Genomic DNA, 22,872 nt, shown 5'->3' on the forward strand with positions numbered 1-22,872 from the left:
TGCATTTTTTCTTAAAGGTCAATAGGGAAAATACTGTTTTTGCTTTTTTAAGTCAAATTTTGTTTACCCAGTGTAATACCACTGATTATGACCCTAAAGAATATTCCTTCAGGCTTTCCTCATTTTCTGAATAAGTATAAAGATAATCTGAACAGTCACACTAGATGGTTCAAATTTCTCTAACTGAGCACAATAGGTATGTTAAAATATTGTTAACTTGAAATTTGTGCGAGCTTTATAGCTCTCGTTGAGCAAATTATTATAATGCAAAAATTTATTTTAATGTTCATTTATTAAAGTTGGGGAAAAGAATAATTAAACAAACTGGCTGATTTATAGAATACTAAAGTTATGTATGTTATAGTTGTTTATTATTGTATTAATTAGTTACCACTCATTAGAATTTAGAAGAGAATTTGAGCTTGATGAATCATTACATTTATGATTACATGTAATTGTATAAGTAAAAATATCATGTTAGTAAAAAGATAGTACTATACTATAATGTGTGTGCAGCTGTACATATATTTATGAGGTACCAACTGTAAGGTTAAAATGGAATGGCTAGAGTCACTGTGTTTTCCTTATAACAGGAAGGGGGTATGTTATGAGCCATGTATATGACAACATCTGTACTTTCTATTTAGTACTTAAATGTATCATCATTTTATCATATATGCATATATTTTTTATTTTGTTATTACATATTAAAAAATTACAAATTGACAGCTACAATACAAAAAGACATTAAAATACTACCAAAATATAGTGCTTTTGAGAAGTCCTTATATTGTTGACAATGACAGTTTATTATTGTTATTTACATTTTTACATGGTTACTAATTTTATTTTATTTCTATATTTTATGTAGATATATAATATCTTGAAAGTTGATTACAACTGCATTTCTATTGGCAAAAATGATTCTGTTGTAAATTTTTTTTTTTAATTTTAAAATAAATTTAAAAAAAATTAATCATCAATATTTATATTTAGTTAGTTTATGAATCCAAGAATAGTTTGATGTCATATAAATTTTATTTTTATTACTGTTAGGTTTTCTACGTACATCTGTTTTACTGTTGTTGTTAATTTCAGTTTAAATGATTTCATTATGGTTACACCTGTAATTTTGAATAAAAATGTTGTGGAAAATGTGTTAAAAAAAGAAACTTTAACCAAAAACAAACATATATAACATTAATAATTGTGAACATAAATTACATAGATAAAATATATTATATCCCAGTAATATAATAAATAATATTAATTTTTTTTACAAAGATATACACTAGTATAGTAAAACATATACAAGTACAGTATATACTCCCATAATTACAACATATAGTAAAAATTTACAATTAATCTGTGCATATTCAAATACTACCATTTGCTCAAATAAATAATTAATATGATTTATCTGGAATTTAACAAAATTAAATGATGATCAGAACAAAATATACTTCAGTAAGACCGCTAGTTCAGTTAATAAGTTTTCAGAACACTATTGTAACTATAAAAATGGCAACAATTAATCATCAAAAAACGTGATAAAGAATAAATGCCATATTTAATATAAGAAATAATTTGGAATTCATAAAATAAATAATAAGTTAAGAAAAAACACAAATTTAAAATATTTTCTATATTAATCATAACTACTATGTTTAACAATGACAATCCCAAGCTCAGGTGATTTTTTAACGAAAAATTTTAATTTATGACTTATAAAACATATTAAATTTTTATTTATTAAATCAGATGTTTTCTTCATAAATGTATATTTGATAACAATTTTGTATTGTCAATAAGGGAACATTTTGAAAATGCTTGTGTTGTGGTAAGTGTTCTTATTTCTTTAATAACCATATTTTCTGTTTAATATTTATTTTAAATAAGATTTGTATTTTCAACACAGTGATATTTAATGTTAGATAAAGTATTAAAACAGAACTCACCTTTTGAGAGATCTTTTAGTATACAGATTTATCTTAAATTTTAATTATAATCTATGCTGAAAAATGTTTGAAATTATTTCTTTTTTTTATGGTGGTGGTGATGATGATGATGATGATGCTGAAGCTGAAGCTGAAGCTGAAGCTGAACACACCAGATTAATATTATTTCACTGCAAACATATCAACTTATGTAAAATGCACTTTTTGAATCCATTGATCAGTCAACATTTATTAAAATACTACTCGGGCAATACATTGTCTTCATTATAAATTAAAATTGATAGTTGTCACTATTAACTGAATTAAAATTTGTTACAATTAAGTCATCTACGACATCAGATGTGCCAGTCTAAGAATTCATTTTCAAAATTTATTTGTTCATTTATGCGTGTATGCATAAATTTATGTCCTTATTTGTAAATATAGAATTTGTCTAAATATTCTATTTCATTATTAATATTTATTTCTAAATTATTCTCTGTATTTATGAATTTTATACCAGTAGGGTGATGAACAACATTTAAAAAATTTGTTATTTAAAATAAGGGAAAGTTATACATATATATATATATATATATATATATACGTATAACTTTGTTGTATGTAAATCATTTAAGCTATGTTAATGAAGAAAACAAAGCTGGATTTTAAAATATATTTCCACTATGGAAGATCTGCTTTTCAACAGTAATTATTCTGTTTGTATTAATCTGGTTGATATATCGAGAAAAAAAATGTAAATATTATAAAAATCAATTAGTGTGTAATATAATTAAAATTAATATAGATTAGATATAAATACATCATGATCATATCTTGGCTTAACTAAATTGCCAATTTCAAAAGTAAAAATAAAACTTGGTCATGTAATTTGTTGACTGATGAGTTATCTGACTTGGTCCTTGTATCAAACATTTTTTTAACAGTTAGGCAATCATAATTTTATTTGAAATGTGGTAATTAGCAGTGAAAGAGTGTCTTTCAAAGGGGTTGTTGCTGAATAAGAATAAGTAGGATTCCATTCACTTAATGCTTTTTCTCTGTGTTGAGCACTCTTGCAGAGATCTTTACTTTATCAGAACCCACAAAAATATAAATTTTTAATTAAAATACAGAGAGGCAAAAATCTTGTTTAAAAATGCTGTATGTGTTTGTGATATAGTAAACATACCTATATATATGTTTTCAATTCAAGATTCATATATTTGTGAATTCTGATGAAACATAGATCTCTGAAAATTGTCAGCATATAGAAAAAAAGCAAACTGAAATATTAATAAGTGAATGAGAATTTATTTTCATAAATTATATTCTGCTGCTAGGATGCAGTTTGCTAGACTATTAATAAATATCCCACAGTGTTAAGTAGATTTTACTGCATGTAAATGATAATTATACCAGAAGTAAGCATCTGTCAAATTGTTGATTTTTATGAAGGAAGGGTATGAGTTTGTATTGATGTTCAGTTATTTACTCAATCTTTATTAGTCGTATATTATGGGAAGTAAAGATCTTTATCATGTTGAGTTTTATATAAAACCTGTGAATACAATAAATTAGATATTTATTGCTAATTCTAATATGTAAATTTAATTTGAGATTTGATGCATCTTTTGAGATGTAGTATGATATTTTAGATCAGCTAAGAATCATCAATTATGTTAATTGTTATACTGTAGAAAATAATATCCCAAAGATCCGTTTTAAAATAGAAAATAAAGTTATTTTAAAATATTTATTATTTTACTCATCCATTTTTCATGTGCAGGTCCTTCCAATACGCTCTTGATTAAAAAAAAAAAATTGTCATTGCATTGAGATTTGAATAAGTGTTTACTTTTAAATAAACTAATTTTGTAATAACTGTTGGAAAATGCATTACATAATATCAAAAGTATCCCTGCATACAAGTAATTCATTAATTTAGTATATCAGTTTGTATTTATTTTCATAATTACTAAAACAGTATTTTTTCAGTATGTACATCCATGTTTGTAAATTTTGCAGTTCGTTTATTCTTTAATAAGTGTCTAATGTAAATTTTTGTTTTTAATTGTACTGATATACTCCGTTACATTTTACATCTATACATTTCTGCTCACTTACTGGATGATTTATTACTACTTATCTAACATGTATAAATGTATATCACATAGCAACAAAAGGAAGGATTGTTATAGAGCTATTCTGTAAAATAATTTCCTGGTCAATCAAATATGTAGAATCTTTTATAATTATATTAAAAAACAAGAAGTAGAATGATCAATTGCAGTTGACATAATCAACATTAAAGCTAAGTTGTAAATGATTGATCGTGAATACAGAATGAAAAGGTGATAAACAGTTTTATTAAAAATGTAGTTTTATATTTATATGGTTGTAAATCATTTGGTTAGAGGTTTTGCATCCTTATGGCTTGGTGATATCTAGCCTTAAAATAGATTTTGGCATCGGTTGAATGCATATATTAAAGCTAAAATGAATGTTACAAAGTTGAATATGTATGACAGTAACCGAATGCATATAAAGTTGAATTATTTTGGAATAAAATTATGCAGTTCTCTCCCTGAAAACATTTAGAATGTTAATGAATTTAAAAAAAGAACTTGACGATTTTTTTGAACCTACATGCCTTCTGTGATTAATTTTATTCTGTTAATGCACTTATTTAAAAGTTTTTCTCGGTTATGAAAACTTACAGATGTCCACTTTCATTTTGTGCTATTGACCTATCGAAAAAAGAATTTATATGAAGTTTTTGTGGCATTAAAATTATTGAATAGAAATTAATATTTATTAGATGTAATTTTTATATCTTTGATTTCCAGTTTGGAAAGAATTTTCTGAACAAAGAATTATAGAAATTAGTAGTCTTAGTTTTGATTTCGCGTTGAGCCCAAAATTTGAGTGTCCTTAAATATCGCAGGATGAAGATATAAGAGTAAATTATGATTTTTTTGTAGTTTGCCGCTTTATGGGATACGAAAGGACGCAATGAATGGCCCTGAACGTGCCCCATACTAAGCATAAGTTTCTTAGGTTGTACACAATGCTGTGTTGTTATGAGTGATGTGTATTAATCGCGATGTTTGAATATATGTGTGTATGTATCTAGTCGGCATTTATTTATATATTTATTTACTTTTGTGCAGATATTTTCGTCTTTATTCCGTTTACTGTTGGGAGGTGTGTTTTTGCGGATTTGATTTTAAGTATAAGAAGCCATTTTGTGGAGAAATTAATTTGTGAAAATAGATACACAGTATTGTTGATCTCTTGTGAACTGTGCCGTTATTATGTATTTTGATTTCAGTTTTTTTATCTTTGGTTTGTTTATATGATCCAAACGTTTTTAAATAAACTCGTACGTTCTCGATTTTTAATTCTAGGATATACTTCATTAAAATAAAGCTGATTAATTTTGCCATAACCTATCGTGTATGAGATGTCAGTAAATTGAATTTTGCTGTCTACTTGAGATTTGTTGATGAAAACAATCCTTAAAAAGTAAATTCGTAAAGTTTATTAATATGTATGAGGGCATCTTTTTCGAAAGGTTACTCGTAACAGTATCATAGAAAAGCGAAATTTCATAATTTTTCTGTTTGTTAAGATGAATTTCCCCGTGTTTTGGTATCTTTGTACAGAGTAGGTTATGTTTTTTCTTTATATGCTATTATTTTTATTTTATTTAGTGTTTTACTGGTTATTAAGTTTTTTTTTAAATTTATAGTTCAGTTTACAATATTTGATTCTAATGGTTTATTTTGCGGAATTTGATTGGTGCTTTACTTTTGTAAATTCGAAAAAGATTGAAAAAGATGTTTAAATTCATTTTCCAATCCATTTTATAGTGAAGTAGTCCCAAAACATTTTTTATCCAAAAAAATTTTTTGGCATCCATGTCAAATAAATGGATGCTTGAATATTGGTAACCATAGTGTAGTATGTTGAAAAATTTATAGGGCAGCTTTTTTTTAATAAAGTGCAGTAGTACATTTGAAAGGTGAAAGTTGTAGAAACTTTATCAGGGTATTAATTAGCTTTCACTTTTAAATAAAGTTTCCTCACAAGCTTGATTGTGATTTCTGGTAAAAAATGTACTTTAACTGTGAATCGTTTCGAAGTCTATTGTAAAATATATTTAAGAATTTTTTACTCTAAGTATTAAGAATAAATATTGAATAATCTTTAATTTTATTAAAAATAACAATGTTCCATGTTAAGATTTGGGCATTAATATGCAGTTAAACTTGCAACGCTTTACATTTATAAATATTTTGTAATAATGAATTTTTTAATTTGATGAATTCAATGGTCTCTGTGGGTAGATATGTATAGATTAATTTTAAAAACTCCTGATTTTGCAGTGATGTATTTGTATGGTCTGATTATAAAAATAAATTACAGAAAATCACTACTGGATACTATAAAGTCTCTAAGCCTTTATCTTATCCTTATTTCATACTTGAATTTTACCCCATGATACAAGTGAAGTATATTATTTATTTTCTTTAGGTTTGATTCTTTGGTATAAGGAGTGTTGGTTGCATTGAAATCTATCCTCTGCAGCTTCACAGTAGCAAAACTTAAATTTAAAAGCAATTTACTCACTGTACTTAGTTGTTATTTTTATGTTTTTATCAGTAAATCATTGTACCAATTAAGTTTTAGAATTTATTTTTTAATTTCAGTGCAGATGTAATTTGTCATGAAACGCCGTCTTGAGGAGCCGGTTAAGACAGAAAACAGTGGGGGTTACCCTCCTGGACATCTGTCACCCCCACGGCATACTCCACGTACCCTGCCAGCCGGTAAGTTAATTAAAATTTAATAAGTTTGTTTCATTTCTGAAGCTGTAGCCATAATTGTAGTAGTCATCGTATGATATGAAAAAATATTCCTGGTATTGTGCATGATCTAGTTTTTGATATTCTTGAAATTTACCAGAACTTCTTTTCAGCTTGTTTGTCTTCTACTGTTTTACCCGCGCACTGGTTGAAACTAATGTGAATAGTAAAATTACAAAAAGAAAAAATATATATAATTAATTTTCATTATTCTTCTGAGGTCAAAAAGGTGTAGTTTTTCTTTAGTAGTACTTGAATTCAACCAAATAGCTCTTAAGTGATATCATATACCTTTTTTCTTGACTGCCTACTAACTGTACATAGAGACAGAGTTATGGATGGTTTTCAGGAAGATTAAACTTGAACCACAACTTAATTGTTGGTTAAAAATCATGTCATGATTTTTACATATTACATGATTATTATTAAGCTACTCAGGAGTATTTGTGCCTTCCTGAGGATTATAGAGTGCACACGGAACTCTGCCATACAGTGTTTTGTTATTGCCAGTAATATTCATTTTTTTTCTCCAGTAGTCATAGATGTGATGCTCGATAAGTTACATCATGATGATTATGAGCAATGAATTTCATAGCATACAAATAACATTGATTATGACCAGAATCCAAATTCAGATTCTTTCTTTTGTAAGACAGAGACAAGCCACTACTCTATATAGTGGTAGTCTAGACTTAAACATTATATATCATTAATATTACTATTATATCTCACACCTTTGTTCTTAGGTAAAACAATAAACTAATGTGATTCACTGAGGGAATCGCACTCTTTGTTAGGTGATGCCTTACCTACATTCTTCCTCTTTTTCGTAGCACAACGGTTCTTACTAGTTAGTCCTCCTACCCTTTCTGTAATTTAAATATAATCTAATGGTCATTCATTACACTAAACTTTTAGTATTTTATCTTCATCTTCAGTTCATTTTTACTTTAAGAATTACTTGTCTCAATTTACACATTTATATTGTAGTTAGTATAAAAAATCCTTCTTTTCAACTTTATAATTTAGACCGTTAGATATGTTTAATTCTGTATGTATATGTTGCTTCCTGAATCGCTTAATATGCAGGATTTGTAGTTTAATGTGAAACCCTTTAACCCTGTTAAAAGGATCTGTTCATGTTTATGATTTATGATTATTATATTATTTACTTATGTAATTTACAAACATTTTTAGAGATGTCGTTTATTAAAATTATTTTATATAATTTCTGGAGATATCTTCAGAGATTTAGGACTATTAGCATATTATTAATTCAGTCTGTTGCCATTTAATAAATATCTGGCTTATGTGTTGTTATTTTTCTTCTCCCATCTGCTCTGCGTGAATCTTTAAGTCTCTTTAAATGGCTTATCAATGTTATCAAGAAGTTGTAATGTTAAAGTTGATCCTGCAGAAGCAAGATCAAGCATTTTTTCCTTAACATCTGTCAGGAAATTAGTGTCCATTAGACTTAATTGCAATAATATATAATGAAACTACATTCATTGTTGTTAGACCAAACTCCAGTACCATGGTGGCTGGTGGCTGTAGCCAGGCACCATAAACCAAGTCATCTATATTTTACTTGACATATAACTCCACCTATTTAGAATCAGTTGACTTCAGGTTTAAAGGTACTGCAACAAAAGTTGCAGATTGAACTTACGTGACCAAAGTTTACTGTCTTTGCCTCCTTATGTGTTTTAAACTGTGTGTAATAGTCTAATGCCACATATTTGTTTTTAAAAAAAATCTTGTTCTTTAATGAATTTGAGTAAGATAAGTTGTTAATTTGTTCAATATCTGAAAGAATATAAGTATTGTTATATGATTCTGAATTCTCTTTTGCTCATAACTTAGTTTCAGGTGGAGTACAGCCCACTTATGTTCCACAAACAATCAAGCCTTCTCCAGCAGATTTAAATATAGTGCCTCAATTTCCTGTTCAAGCTGCATTTTCTGCTTCAATGCCTGCTGTTGCTTCTACAATAAAGGTATTATCTTAAGAAAGTTGACATACAGTGCAAGATATTTATGATAATGATTTAAGGCCTTCATAAAAATATATATCTTGGGTGGTTGATAAGTTTGTACAAATTCAAAAGATTGTGCTTGTAGTACATTGTTGAGGTCATTCTTCATTTCTGTTAGAAGTATAGACCGAGTTTTACCATTCAGAATTCTGTTGTTAGCAGTTACTTGAATCAATCAAGTATTTTGATTTGTGAAAAATGGATAATGTAAACTAAGTAGTTTGGTTATTTTCATAACAGTCATATGAACATAAGCAATGCTGAAAATTCTAGACAGCTTCTGGTTACAACTCCAGTGAATATTGAAAAAAAATTCATTCCACAGAGATGAAAAATAGAATATTGAAAATGTAAGAGATTGTTAAGATGATAAGAATCTCCAATGAATGATACATCATGTTTTACTTGAATATTTACATGTGCAAATACTGCCCACAAGACTGGTGCCTCGTACACTCATAATTGATCAAAAGTGTGAATGAGAAACTTTTCTAAGGACAGTTTGGAGGTGCTTCATGGGGGAATTTTTGTATTGTTTCATAATAGTTGAAACTTGGATACATCACTACCGACCTGACCAAGGAACAGTGGGCAACAGTTCAAAGAGAACAAAAATAAGCAGAAAATATTGCAAAAACCAGAAGAAAAACGGCTATTGTCGATTGGGAAGCTTTTAGCGTACTCTTTTAGAATTGTAACAGCAAAATTGTTGTTTTTAGGTTCCAGACTTTTCTGCATTCCTCCTATTTACCAGATTTAGCATCTTCAAACTGTTATTATTTCCAAATATAAGGTACTGGCTTGTTGGAAAGAGATTTGCACAAAGTGAAGTTATTGCTGAAACATCTTCCTAGTTTGGAGACTATGATAAATCATACTATAGGATGGGATCAAATAACTTCAGCATCGTTGGACAAAGTGTATAGCCTTAAAGGAAATGTTGGAAAAAGGTTTTTCCAGAAAAATTGTGTTCTTTATCTTCGATAAATACTCCTCATACGTCTTAACCCTTCAGCTTACTAATCTTTTCCTCCTCTTAGTTTTGTACTAATGATTTGAATCTTTTAACCTATTTTAACACTCATGAAGTGTAAAAGACTATAGTAAATTGAATAATTAATGATCTTTAATGTAAGTAATTGATTATATTTATTTGTTAATATGTGGTTCTTCACAAAATTTTTGAAGCTGGGCTCATAGTCTGAACACCACTACATGATTCCCCCTTTTCTCTTGCTTTTAATAAATGGCACTGTTTTGCTGAGACCTGCAATTCTTTACCAGTTGCATGCTATTTTTTCCTTTCAGTGAAAGTATTGTTCAGTCAATCGTGGAAGAAACTGTGTGAGGATAACTTTAAAATGGCTTTGTATCTTTTTTTCGGATCATTTTACTCACTATTATTAATTGGAATGACAACCAATTTCTGAATGTGTCTTTTTCCTAGTGTGCACACAAAATAGTCAGTTTCAGATTTTTTTAAAATTATAAATTTTGTTTTTCTTTCAGTTTAATACCTTTGTAGCATCTGTTCTCACAGGTTGAGAACACTGATATTTTTGTTAACTACTGTAATAATAAATTTAAGGAATGTCTTGCTGATTTTTGTTGTACACTCTTGTTTAATCAGTGAAATGAGAGATACTAAACGCTTATCTAACCGTCTTCACATTGATATTGTATATGATTGTGTTGCCTTTTTTTTGAACTTAACATTCCTTTAAAATTATTTTGATACTTTAGATGAAGGTATCAACATAATTAATTTCAGTGTTATTTTCTGCTCTTCCTAGCATTGTCACTCTAATATTTGTATGTGTTCAAAGTTAAAAAAAACGTAAATGCACAAGTCAACGCGTAGGGAGGAACGGAGGATCAACCACACTCGCACACAGTAGTATGTATTGTGTGCATGCATGCATATGCCCAACAGCACACTGAATGCTCATAGATACATATCATCTGACCATTTCTCTTTTGTTATATTTATTGTTTGTTTAATCTGCTTAATTGTTTTTATTTAAATTGCTAAAATATTTAAAAACAATTTTTACAATTATTTCTACTTTTTTAAATTTAATTTATTCTTTACAAGTTTTCATTATTTATTTAACAGAAAGAGATAGTAAATTAGGATACATAAGGGTTTTTTAATCAAGCAGCTCAATCATTGGATTTCACTTCATCTGTATCATCCTTGTTCGATAACACTTTCATCACTGCTTTCACTGCCAGTGCTAGTGTCATTAATGCAAACTGTAAACCCTTCAGTTTGCATGTTGGCAACTCGATTTGTATCATAATATTTTTTTTTTCTATTGTTATTGCATGTTCGCAACATTGCTTCTAATATTCTTCTTGCAGTTCAAAAAATCTTTTCTCAACAATTTTTTTTATATCATTTACACTTTTCCAACTAGAGACTTTTTGTCCACTACCTGACTTGATTTTTGCCCAAATCAACTCAATCTATTTAATTTCAAGATGGTGGAGTGGCGATCTTATTAATTCATACAGTTCTGTTTTTAACATATCTGCTGAGCACAGAATATTTCTGTTTTAAAGTCACTGTTAACAGTTCATGTTTTTTATTGTTATAATTTGACACCTTGTGTGACTACATTGTGGTACTGAGCATTATTGATTACTAAAACCAATTTATGTTGAAGATTTGGGATTAGCTTTGTTCTAGGCCATTTTTTCTAATTATCAGCATTCATGTTCTGATAATCTTTCTTTTTTTTTTACATCTGATGTAATAATTTTTACATCTGATGTAAAAATTAAAAGAGCATTTTGAATTTCTCCCACTTCACTGCCAGCTTGAACTAGTATCAGCTTTTTTCCTTTGGATATAGGTGTTTTATAGCCTTTGAGCCATCAGTCCAACCATAACTTTTCCCATGTGTCAAGTGAATAAGATTCATCTGAAAAAATCATTGGTCTTCCTTCCAATCTGTAAAAGTTCATTTTCTTTAGATAATTTACTCGTTTAATACATATATCACAGAATTTTCCTCAGAGTTTCACGACTGCAATTCATCTATAGATCTGGGTGTTCTGTTTTTAAAATGAATAATAAAACTTTTTCAGTGTTGGCAGGGCTTTATGTTGTATATGAACATTATATATATTTTCTTAACACACATCTTTGAAAATTGTCAATGTTATCTTCATTTTCATTCTCATGAGTTTTTCCCGGCATACTAAAACTCCCATTTTCTCCCAGTTTATTTGATTCTATCACTTTATGCACAATATGAACAGATGCTCCTCAAAGGTCTACTACGCAAGCTTGAATTTCTGCACGTACCATTGCTGGATTTTCTTTGATTAGTTTGCTGTAGACAATCGTAAAAAAATACAGTTACTTTGGCTTTTTAGAGGTATTCTCTTCCTAATCTATGGTTGCATCTTAGATGAGGTATTTTAAGATTAAGTATTTAAAAATTCTGTTAATGAAATAAAATTAGTTTTGAAAAGACAGTTTACAAAAAAATAGTATTGAAAAATACTGATCATAAATGCTGGTAACTATGTGCGGTGGATAAACTAATACATTAATGCAAGAAGGCAACCGAATTTACACTTCTACTCAGTCCTTGAACGCATCGCACTATCCCCCTACCATATTCGCATTGCCCTCACCACTTCACAATCAAGTTTCTGTGCATCCATGTGTTATGCTTTTGCAACTTTGAACAGTTGTAGTTGATGCGTTTTGGAGTATAACTTTGTTCTCTCTTAATTATGATAATCATAACTGAAATATAAAATATTGTGGCAAGCATCAACATAATATTTATAAAAAGCTAGATAGGATTGTTTGGTAAATTTTTCATGGTCATGAGGCAGAGAATCTATTTAATATTCATTTAGCTGTTTATGTGGATTTTATAACCATACACAGTTCTAAAACTATTGGACAGAAATTGTTTAAATAGAAGATTAAAGAAACTGACCGAGAAATTTTTTAAGGTAGAAGCAAGCTGTGTAGTGAACCATGATTTTGTGACAGTTAATATAATTGAGAAATTTATCTCTGTAGCTGTTAATAACTATCCTTCAGTCAAGAGCTCAGAAAATAGTCTTTGCAAAGTTGTTAGTGAAAAAGTGAATTATATTAGCCATAGAAAAACTATAAAAAGGCTAAAAGATTATGACAAATTAAAAACTAGTAGATTTAATGGGATACAAACAAGCCTTCAGCTCTGTTTCAAAGACCTGCTAAAAAAAATGAATTCTAGAGGAAGTTTGTAAATTTTAACTGGGAAATCACTTATGTCCTTTGCGGTTCAACATCACATTATATGGCTGGCATTGTGCCTTCTTGGCAAAAGGTGTTTGATTCTGTTTGACTTGATTTGGGGGACTCAGTTGGATCCTAATGTGACACATTAGTCCCAGTGATTGTCTTTATGTGTAAATTAAAGTATCTGTGTATATGTATATCAAAATGTATCCTATAAAATTCAGGAACTGCTGAGCTGACTTGAATGACTTATTTACTCCAAGTTTTTTTAACATAAAGGAAGTGTGTGTTAGGTTAACTTATAGGTGATCAATTGATAATTTTATTAAAGTTGATTTTCACTTGCTGCTTTTTTATCTTCATTATAAGCCCTTTTCTACTTCATCTGAACAGATTTTTATGTAAAATGAAGAATAAATTAGAGAAATTTATGTTTAATATCTCAGTATCATGGTAAATTGATTTCTTCCACTGCTACTTTAATTATAGTATTTTTTTTCTTTTGGAGTCATTGGTCAGTTGACCAGTATTATTTATTACTGCAATTCCTTTTTATTCCATGTTATTCTCTTTATCACAATTTTAAAAATTCACAGGAAATGATTTTGAAATTTCAAAATTAAACACTAGTAGTTTTTTTTATGATTTACTTTCTGCAGATGCACTTTCGAAATCATTTAGATTTCATGATTCAAGGAATAAAGCAAGTACAAATTTTAGAACTTTGCATTTGTAATATTTTCAAAATTTTATTAGAAGGTTTCCAGTTCCTTCCAGGTAATAAATATGATTTGGCATCTGGAGGAACACTGGGTAATTCAGCTTGTTGGTATTACACATAAATGGAGTGTTATTATTTCTTTCAGCAATAAAAAATAGTATGTGAGTTTTATTCCTTAGATTAGATTCAAGTTGTGTCTAAACTCCTGTCATTTAAAATACTGTTTGTCAATTATTAAAAGTTAATAATGTGAATTAAACCAGGTCTACACTAAGAATGTCCCAGAACTAAACAATTGTTTGAACCTACTGTCCGTGGTCAGTAAACACATCCCTATGGCATAATTTGTGCTACTGCTTAACAGTGAAATAAAGGAAGAGGACCCTTTGCCTCTTCAACAGACAGCACAAGAAATCATTGATATATTTTATAGAAATCATGTTAAACAAATTGATGATTCATTCAAAAGTTTTGCAGTACATTTAGTACAACATTTCTTTCACAATTCAACTATGTTTCAGTTATTGAAATCGTATCAAAGTATTTGCTAATTTTCCCAAATCTAAATATGACTGTAAAAAAGTAAGGCTTAATATTTTAGTATAATCTTTTTTTTTTTTTAAATGACATTAACACAAAATGTACTTATTTTGGTTAATTTTCCTGCAAAATCTCAGACAAATTTCTCCCACAACTTTCCTAGCTCACTCCTTTCTCTTTCAAAAAAAGATTCTATGATATCTGCATAATTATGGCCCAATTTCACCCATACAATGTTGAATCTCCACCTTGAACTCTGAAATTGGCTGTGGTTTGTTGATATACAATTCTAGATTATCCAAACTCACAAAAGAAAGTGGTTCCATGTTGTCAAATCACCTTGATGGCCATCTGGTCGATCACCTTGGTAAAAGATGAGACAGGAAGGAAATTTTTCTTATAATGAATCAGTTGTTTTATGTGCAGTGTAACTAACAGGTAGTCCCATCCTGCTGAAATCATATGTGTTCCAGACCCACAAATAAATAAATAATCATGTAATATTTTTCATTTATAGTTATTGCATTTTTGGCCTTATTTTCTAAAAATATGACCCAGTCACTTCATCAGCTCAAAATATACAATAAACAGTGGCTTGTTTTGGATGCAGGGACTTTTCATATATTTTTCAACAGTTCTTTGCCCACAAATCCAATAATTTATATCCTGATAACTGCTTCTGCATAACATTCTCCTTACTTTAAATGTTTTCACCATATGTGGATGTTTTTCCTATGTGTAAAGCTTTATGACAACTAATGCCAACATTAACAGATGATGAATGAGGAAATTACAGTGCCACCAACCCAACAGAGCAATAATGACATGCAGTTCAAATTGTGTGTTCTATTTGGGACACTTGTATATTCATTTATCAGTTTGGAGGAAAAATAAGTAAAATTTATAATATTAATTTGAAATTTTTTTTGTAAGGCAATGATATGAATATAAACATTAGATACTGACATTATTGTCTTAGCTTGATAATATATTTTGTTTGTCCCAATTTGTTCAGCCAAAGTAGAATTTTTTTATGAATATTGAGATTATTTGATAAGAATTGATAATTTCATATTGTCAGAAACAATTCAATTTTAAAATTTTTCTAGTGATAACTATTTTTTTCCATATTCTGTAGACAACTTTTAACTAAACTTGTGACGTTTTTTATTTAAGTTTATGCAACATTTATTGTATATTATTTTTAGTGGGAAAGTAAAAAGCACCATCAGTTTTTAAAAGATATTCACTGTAAATAGTCCAATTATTGACTTAAATGATCTTTATTATATAAAAATGTATCAGTGGTTATAATACATCGCTGTCAGTTTATTATGTCAGGAAAGTGTAATTGCTCATGAAAATCAATTTACTGTAAAAATTTTTAATAACTGATTTAAAGAAAATATTTCATGAATGATTAAATGCCATTTATTTTTTAGAAGAAAACATTTAATTTCTTAGAGTATGAAAACATATTACTAGGTTACAATAGGTAACAGGTTTATTACTCTTTTCATACTACTTGCACATAAATTTAGTCTATACTCATATTCTCAGAGATGGTAAATTAATGCTTTTTAATTCTAACACCCACATGTTTATTCCCACTTAACCTAGAAAAATTCTAGATTGTGATATGTGTTTCACATAATGCTTCAGATTATTGAAATTTTAATTAAACAATAATCTTCTTCAAAAAAATATAATTTGTGCTATCCCTAAGTTGTTATTAAATAATGATGCCAAAAGAAGTGCAGATGCAACTTTTTTTATGTTAAATAAAAGTAGCTAGTGCTGGTTTAAGAAAAAACTTTTAACTTCATTATATTTGATGAGCTTGTTTTTAACTTGTTTATGAACACTTATTAAAATTATGTCAAAAATAACCCATGATAAAATAAGGAATAGTTCATATGAGTTGTTTTCTAAATATGATGTTTTTCTTGTCTTTATATCTCAATACTGATGTTACAGATCATTTTAGTTGTATTGTAATGCAAAAGTTACAAGTATTTGGCAGCTTTCATTCATATTGCTGTTTCTCTTAAATCAGGGGTCTTCAGCCCATTCACTTTTGGGCCATTATTTCTAATCTGTACTGGCTCAAGGGCCACAATCAAGTACAAACAATATCTTAATTGAACATGCAAATATTTATGTTGTTTTTATAGATACATTGCCATTCTAAGCCAAAAGGGCATATCTCAATTATTATTGTATTTATATTATATATTGTATTTGAGTTATGGAAGATTTTCTAAATTTTTTTACATTATCATATTTCAGTCCTTCCTTGGGTAATAATTTATTAATTAACAGTTATATTAGTTACTAAAAAAGTAGATTATTAAAAGTCTTATTAGTAAAGAAAACTGAGATGTTCATTTAGCTTAGGAAATTTTAAACTAATGTATTCCCTCAATTCAGTTCTCTGTAGCGTTTACTACTGCTGTTCATTTTCAAATTATACTAATAATGGTTAAGATTGATGTTCAGTAATTTATATTTTAATCCTTTCAAAATTTTCTTTATTAATACACAAGTATTTAATAAAATAGAATATATTGTGTACAGTTTACTAATAATTTTTTTTTTTTTTTCAGCAGAGTAGTGTGGCAGGTGGGGGATTGCAAGGTGGAGCCCCCCATCAGCCTACTACAACATTGCATCCCCTTCATCAGTCTAATCGTCATAAAGTAAGTGTTTTTAGTTCCTCTAGTTGTGAATTATTAACATTATTTCTAGCATATCATACAGTAGTTTAGTACTAGTTTTTAAATTTTATATTAATCTGCGTATAGATACTTTGTTGTCTACCTTTTAATCACTTGTTATACTTGCATGTTTAGTCCTTCATCATGGTTGTTGTAGAATCATAGTATTTTAAAATTATATGAACAAATAGGTTGTTGGCTCTAGTTCAGTTGAGATTAAGTATTTCTCTTCTTTGGTTTCAGGTCAATTACTCCTGTTTCAGTGCCATTAAATCAGATTGGTTATAAGTTATATCCAAATAAAAGTATCACCTTTGATATACTTATTTAAACATTTGTATTTAGAATCAGCACTATTTAAGTAACAAGTCTGTATGATTCATTTTATTTGAATTTTAACACCCTATCATCAATTCCAAATGTACATGTTTATTTTTAATTTTTTTTAATTTTCTGTTGACTCTTTAATGGTGATGATAATATCAGAAATGTATGCTTTAAATGTTTACATGCACATATAATTAGCTATATACAGGGTCAGGCATATAAACCTGACGATATTTGAGGGATAATAATTAAACTGTGTTTCGTACTATTAAAACATTTAATATATCAAATTAAAGATCAATTTTTGCAATTTATAGTGAATTACTTACAAAATTTTTTATTTTTATTTGAATATTATGTCATCCAAATGTTTTTCATTACTCCTCACACACTCACTTAACCTCATTCTTAAATTTGACATTACTCGCTCAATCATCACATGTGGAACTGCTTCAGTTTCTCGTTGAATGGCCTCCTTCAGTTCTGCAATTGACTATGATCGACTACTGAAGAATTTATGTTTGAGATACCCACACAGAAAAAAATCACAAACAGCCAGATCAGTTGAACGCGCTGGCCAAGGAATGTCACCAAATCGGGAAATTAAACGTCCAGGAAAGGTTTCTCGCAGAACATCCATTTTGATTCTCGCCGTATGAGCGGTGGCACCATCCTGTTGAAACCAAATTTCATGTCCTTGAAGGTCATTCAGTTTTGGTCACAGAAATTCATTCAACATGTTTATGTATCGATGAGATGTTACTGTTAGTCTGTGATTTAACTCAAAAAAAATATTGGCCAATTATGCCAAACTTTGAAACCGCACACCACACCATAACATATTGACTGTGAAGTGGTTTTTCAAGAATTTGCCTTGGGTTATGCAAAGCCCAATAACGGTAATTTTGTTTATTCCAAAAATCCTGACAGATGAAAATGTGCCTTGTCACTTAACAGAATAATGGCATCCTGGTGGACATTTTCGAGGATGACCTCACAAGCTGCTTTGCGAGACACCCAATCATTTGCATTAAGTTGCTGCACTAACATCATCTTATACAGATGGAATTTCAGGTCGGCATGAAGAATTCGTCATACACTTTGATCAGAAATGGCTAGCGCAGCAGCATGTCTCGCTGCTGAATGTCGTGGAGACCACGTAACAGCTAACCTTACAGCGTTAATGTTGTCAGGCATTCTCACAGTCCGTTTTCGTCCTGTTGGTTTCATTTTTAAAGCATACGATGTGCTCCTAAAATTCTTCACCCACAACAATATTGTATTCCTACTAGGAACAGACATGTGTAGATTTAAATTGAAATGTCTGCGAAATAAACGCTGTTACAATAACCAAGTTGTTATTTTTAAAATAGGCCTCAATCACAAACGCTCGTTGTTCACCCAACCACAACATACTGGCTACTGAAATAACATGAATAGACCTGTCGATGTACAACATTCCCGCCTTCTCATTGACAGTGGTGCCAACATAACAATTACTACAAAATCGTCAGATTTATATGCCGGACCCTGTACTTATTCAGATGTCTGTATTCACTTCCTAACGTTTTAGTGGCATGTTACATTGCCATTACATCTTTGAACCCTGCTGGCTTCATTGTTAGTCTGAGAGGTTATAGTCTTCCCCCCATCAGTATTTAGCATACTTTAATTTTCACAGATAACTATTAAAACTCATTCTGGACTGGCCTGAATATTGTTTGAATTGTTCATTGATGCTGTGTTTTTAAAATATGTGAAATTTACACTCTTTACTACACATTTAGTTCTTTATTAAGTCACATTGACTGTATTCTGTAAAAAAAAAATATATTTAATATCTATCTATATTTGTAAAGGTGTATTCTTGCTTTTTTTTTAATCTTCTGTTATGTGAACAAGCTGAAACTGATTATAACATGCTGTAATTTTGATGCTATAGTTGATTTCTCTGGTAATCTAAAAAGTAGTCTTAACCTTTTCAGATCATGTAGCCTTGGAAGTGGTTATGAGCGTCAGTTTTAAAACGCTGTTACAAAATCATTTTATATGGCATCTAAGTCGGTTAATTTTTTTTATATTCACAAAGGAATCAGTTTTATTACACAATTTGAACTACATTTATACGATGTAAAATGTTTTATTTAAACTAGAAAGAATATGACTATTTTTTCTCAGAAATGTGGTGTGAGTGTGTGTGACTTGTGTATTATAATTGCTATGAGGATTACAGATTTATTATTTACAAATATAGCTTATCTCACTAGTAACATATCGATGTATTGAAACACATAATAAATTATGATATACGGCACACAAAAAAAAAAAAGAAGGAATTTGTGGTCATAAATACATCACTTTTACTTGAGGTCTATAAATATCTTTTCTGACAAATGATGTTGGTAAACATGTAACATATATCGATTTGTAATGAATAACAGTATACAGTAAAAATGGTTTTTTGTCAATCTGAATAGCCTTTTGAGTGGTGGGAATTTTTATAAAACATAGTTTTCTGAATCTATTTTCACTTATACTAACATATGTTACTAATCTGTGATTTATGACATGGGTTTTTCATCATATTTTGCCCAATTTTCAACCGATATGCTTGAAAGTATTATTTTTAAAATCAGCAAACTATGTTTCATAAACACAAAGCAAAAAAAAAAATTTGCTAATAAAAAACGCGGTAGAAATGCGCACAAAAAATTCTGCAATTAAATTATTGTAATTTTTTTATTGTTACAGGCAAAAAAAATATCCAATCGTAATGTTTTTTTTGTCAGAATCTGTTAAATCTCTTTAATATACTGTAATTTGTTGAAATTTTTTTCACAAGAGGGTAGCATAAGACTATGAGGGAGGCAATCAAATACCAACATATTTTCGCGGAGCGCTAATCAACCGCGGATCATTGCGATGGGAAAAGGTTAAGCATAAAAGTTAGTAGGTTACACTTTTACTTTATGATCAGTATTTATCAAGACTGTAATTGATTTTAAGACCTCTTGTACCTGCATGGATCTATATTTATCTTTAATGAATTCCTGTAATATATACAAGCAACAAAATTATATGTATATTTGGTTCATTAGTCAGGAGAAATGGTAATAAGAATAATAAAAAAAATAATAAATATGAATGAATTTGTCATATTGATGTATTTAAGATTTATTTTGTTTCTATTTTGATAAATTTGTCAAAAACAAAAACTTTGTGATGTTTTATTAATAATATGATTGAAATCATTTTAGATAATATTTAAAACCTCTGTTAGTGTAAATGATTTCTCTTTTTTTCCAGATGCACAGTGGTTCGACTACACCGCCTTCTGTTGGGGGTAGTGGGAGTGCTCAGCAGCAGCAATTTCAAAGATTAAAAGTTGAAGATGCACTAACATACCTAGATTTAGTAAAAATGAAATTTAGTAACCAACCTCAAGTTTACAATGATTTTTTAGACATTATGAAAGAGTTTAAATCTCAAAGGTAAGTCAATTGTGATTTTATACACATCATAATCTTGTTATTTGAAGTAATAGTGATATTTTTAATATTCACAGCAATTTGTCTTTATGTTAAAATAATTATTTGTTAAATTGTATTTTTACTTTAAGCCACAATTAATTATGGAAATCAAGTGTATTATTTTTGAGATTTTTCTTTAGGTGCTCAGAAAATTTATTATTTTTAATTCTTTTATTATGGGTAGTAGTTTATAAAGTAAATTAAGAAATAAATCAAGAACTGAAATCTGTGTGTGTCATAAATAACTAAATTTATGAAGGAAATGTTTATGAATATAAAATTCATAAAAATAGAAGTATAAAACTTTTGAAAAATAGTCATATAAATATGCAAATGTTTACTCGAGAATGGGCTAATTTTTTGTTGTGACATGATAAATAGTTTATTGCAGAGCCTGCTTACAGTTCACTCATATTTATACATTTGAGTGTAATTACTCTTTTGATTACTCAGTAGCAGCAAATCAATTAGTATCTTATTTAATTACTTGATAGTTATTTAATATTATTCACACTCGGATTGGAGAATAAATATATTAAATGTAGATCATGAAATGCATATGGAAACTTTTAGTGTATTTTTAGAGCTCTTCGTGAAGGCCTTCCTTAGCAGATTATGACTTGTGAAAACAATTTATTGATTAATTACAAATAGTTCTGTTAATCTGAAGTAATTTGGTTTCAAATTTTGCAGAATTATTTGCCCTAGCATTTTACATGTATTAAATCTTAAATCACTAATTCGCTTACTTATTCTGTTTTTATGATAAAATGACTGTTTTGATTACTGCTTTGGCCAGTTTGATTACAAATTTACTATTATAAAATTTCAATTTGATGGGTAAATATTTTATTATAGACTTCTTTCTTTTTTTAACCTTTTATACATCTAAGAAATCATTTTACTTTTCTACTTTAAAAAAGAATCTAGCAGTTCATTTCTAAAGTAATTTTCCTCAAGCTCAACTGCAAGAAGGGTGTAACCAGATAACCGATTAGATAGTTCACAGTCAGTTAGTGTGCACCATTCGCATTTCCAATTTGTTTGGTCAGTATTCAATCGTCAGTGTAAGTAATATGGAGCATATTAGTTTTGTGGTCTGAATTCTAGAAGTTAAGAATGATTTAAAGTGAGACTAAGATTACAGTTGTAATATATTCCTGCTTTTAATAAAAATTGTTCTTTCTAGTGAAAACTGTTATTTTAGCTCATTGTGTCAATATCTTTATTGCAAGTAAAAATTATCTGTTTATTTATTTTTTGTTCTAGTATTGATACACCTGGAGTAATTAAACGAGTTTCTACACTGTTTGGGGAACATCCGGACCTAATTGTCGGTTTCAATACATTTTTACCACCAGGTTACAAAATAGAAGTTCGCTCTAATGACTCGGTATGTTATAAAATAATGTAGATGTGTAACGTAGCATATGTTAGTAATCTGTTTGAAACAGATTGCTTGTAAAGAAAAAAATTGTAAATTTGCTCATATATATTTCAAACGTCACAGTGGTGAAATATTCATTTCAGAGTTTTATGTTAAACTTTATATTACAGTTATTTTCTGGATTATGGTGTATGTTACTTTAAACCTGCGATGAGCTTTGTAATGTGTAAATCTTGATCGTAATGTGTTGAAGAATCTAGGTAAAATAGGTTTCTTTTATAGATTTGAAATCATCTTGTAGGTGAAGGTCACATATGCTTTCCTCTTCCACTGCCTAAAGTTTCTCCTTATTCCCTCTACACCTCTGTAATAATACAATATTGAATTGTTCCTTTTCTCTTTACAGGCCATTGTTTCAACTCATCTTACATATTTATTAGCAAATATTTATTGCATTACTCTGGTGCACATAAGAATTACTATCTCATATCTGAAGCTTTTTATTTTACATAAGATATTTCATAATTTTCTCACATGTTCAAAAATTTGGAAAT

General features: G+C 28.9%; 1 protein-coding gene across 10 annotated transcripts in view; it reads left to right on the forward strand.

The window, feature by feature from the left end:
• The window catches only part of LOC142323477 (paired amphipathic helix protein Sin3a-like), a 100,108-nt gene that overhangs the window by 13,205 nt on the left and 64,031 nt on the right, over positions 1–22,872 (forward strand). For 4 of the 10 annotated variants that reach the window (XM_075363172.1, XM_075363175.1, XM_075363169.1 and 1 more), the window contains exons 2-6: positions 6,653–6,772; positions 8,672–8,805; positions 16,964–17,056; positions 20,708–20,892; positions 22,201–22,324. In XM_075363172.1, coding sequence (XP_075219287.1) covers positions 6,670–6,772; positions 8,672–8,805; positions 16,964–17,056; positions 20,708–20,892; positions 22,201–22,324 — 639 coding nt within the window. In that variant the 5' untranslated portion in view covers positions 6,653–6,669. Of the gene's footprint in view, positions 1–4,992; positions 5,145–5,468; positions 5,607–6,652; positions 6,773–8,671; positions 8,806–16,963; positions 17,057–20,707; positions 20,893–22,200; positions 22,325–22,872 lie in introns of those variants that run through there. The other 6 variants (XM_075363170.1, XM_075363173.1, XM_075363174.1 and 3 more) reach the window with 6 other exon arrangements.

The sequence above is a fragment of the Lycorma delicatula genome, chromosome 4 (assembly GCF_047948215.1).
Source record: "Lycorma delicatula isolate Av1 chromosome 4, ASM4794821v1, whole genome shotgun sequence".
In the NCBI taxonomy this organism is placed as follows: Eukaryota; Metazoa; Arthropoda; class Insecta; order Hemiptera; family Fulgoridae; genus Lycorma; species Lycorma delicatula.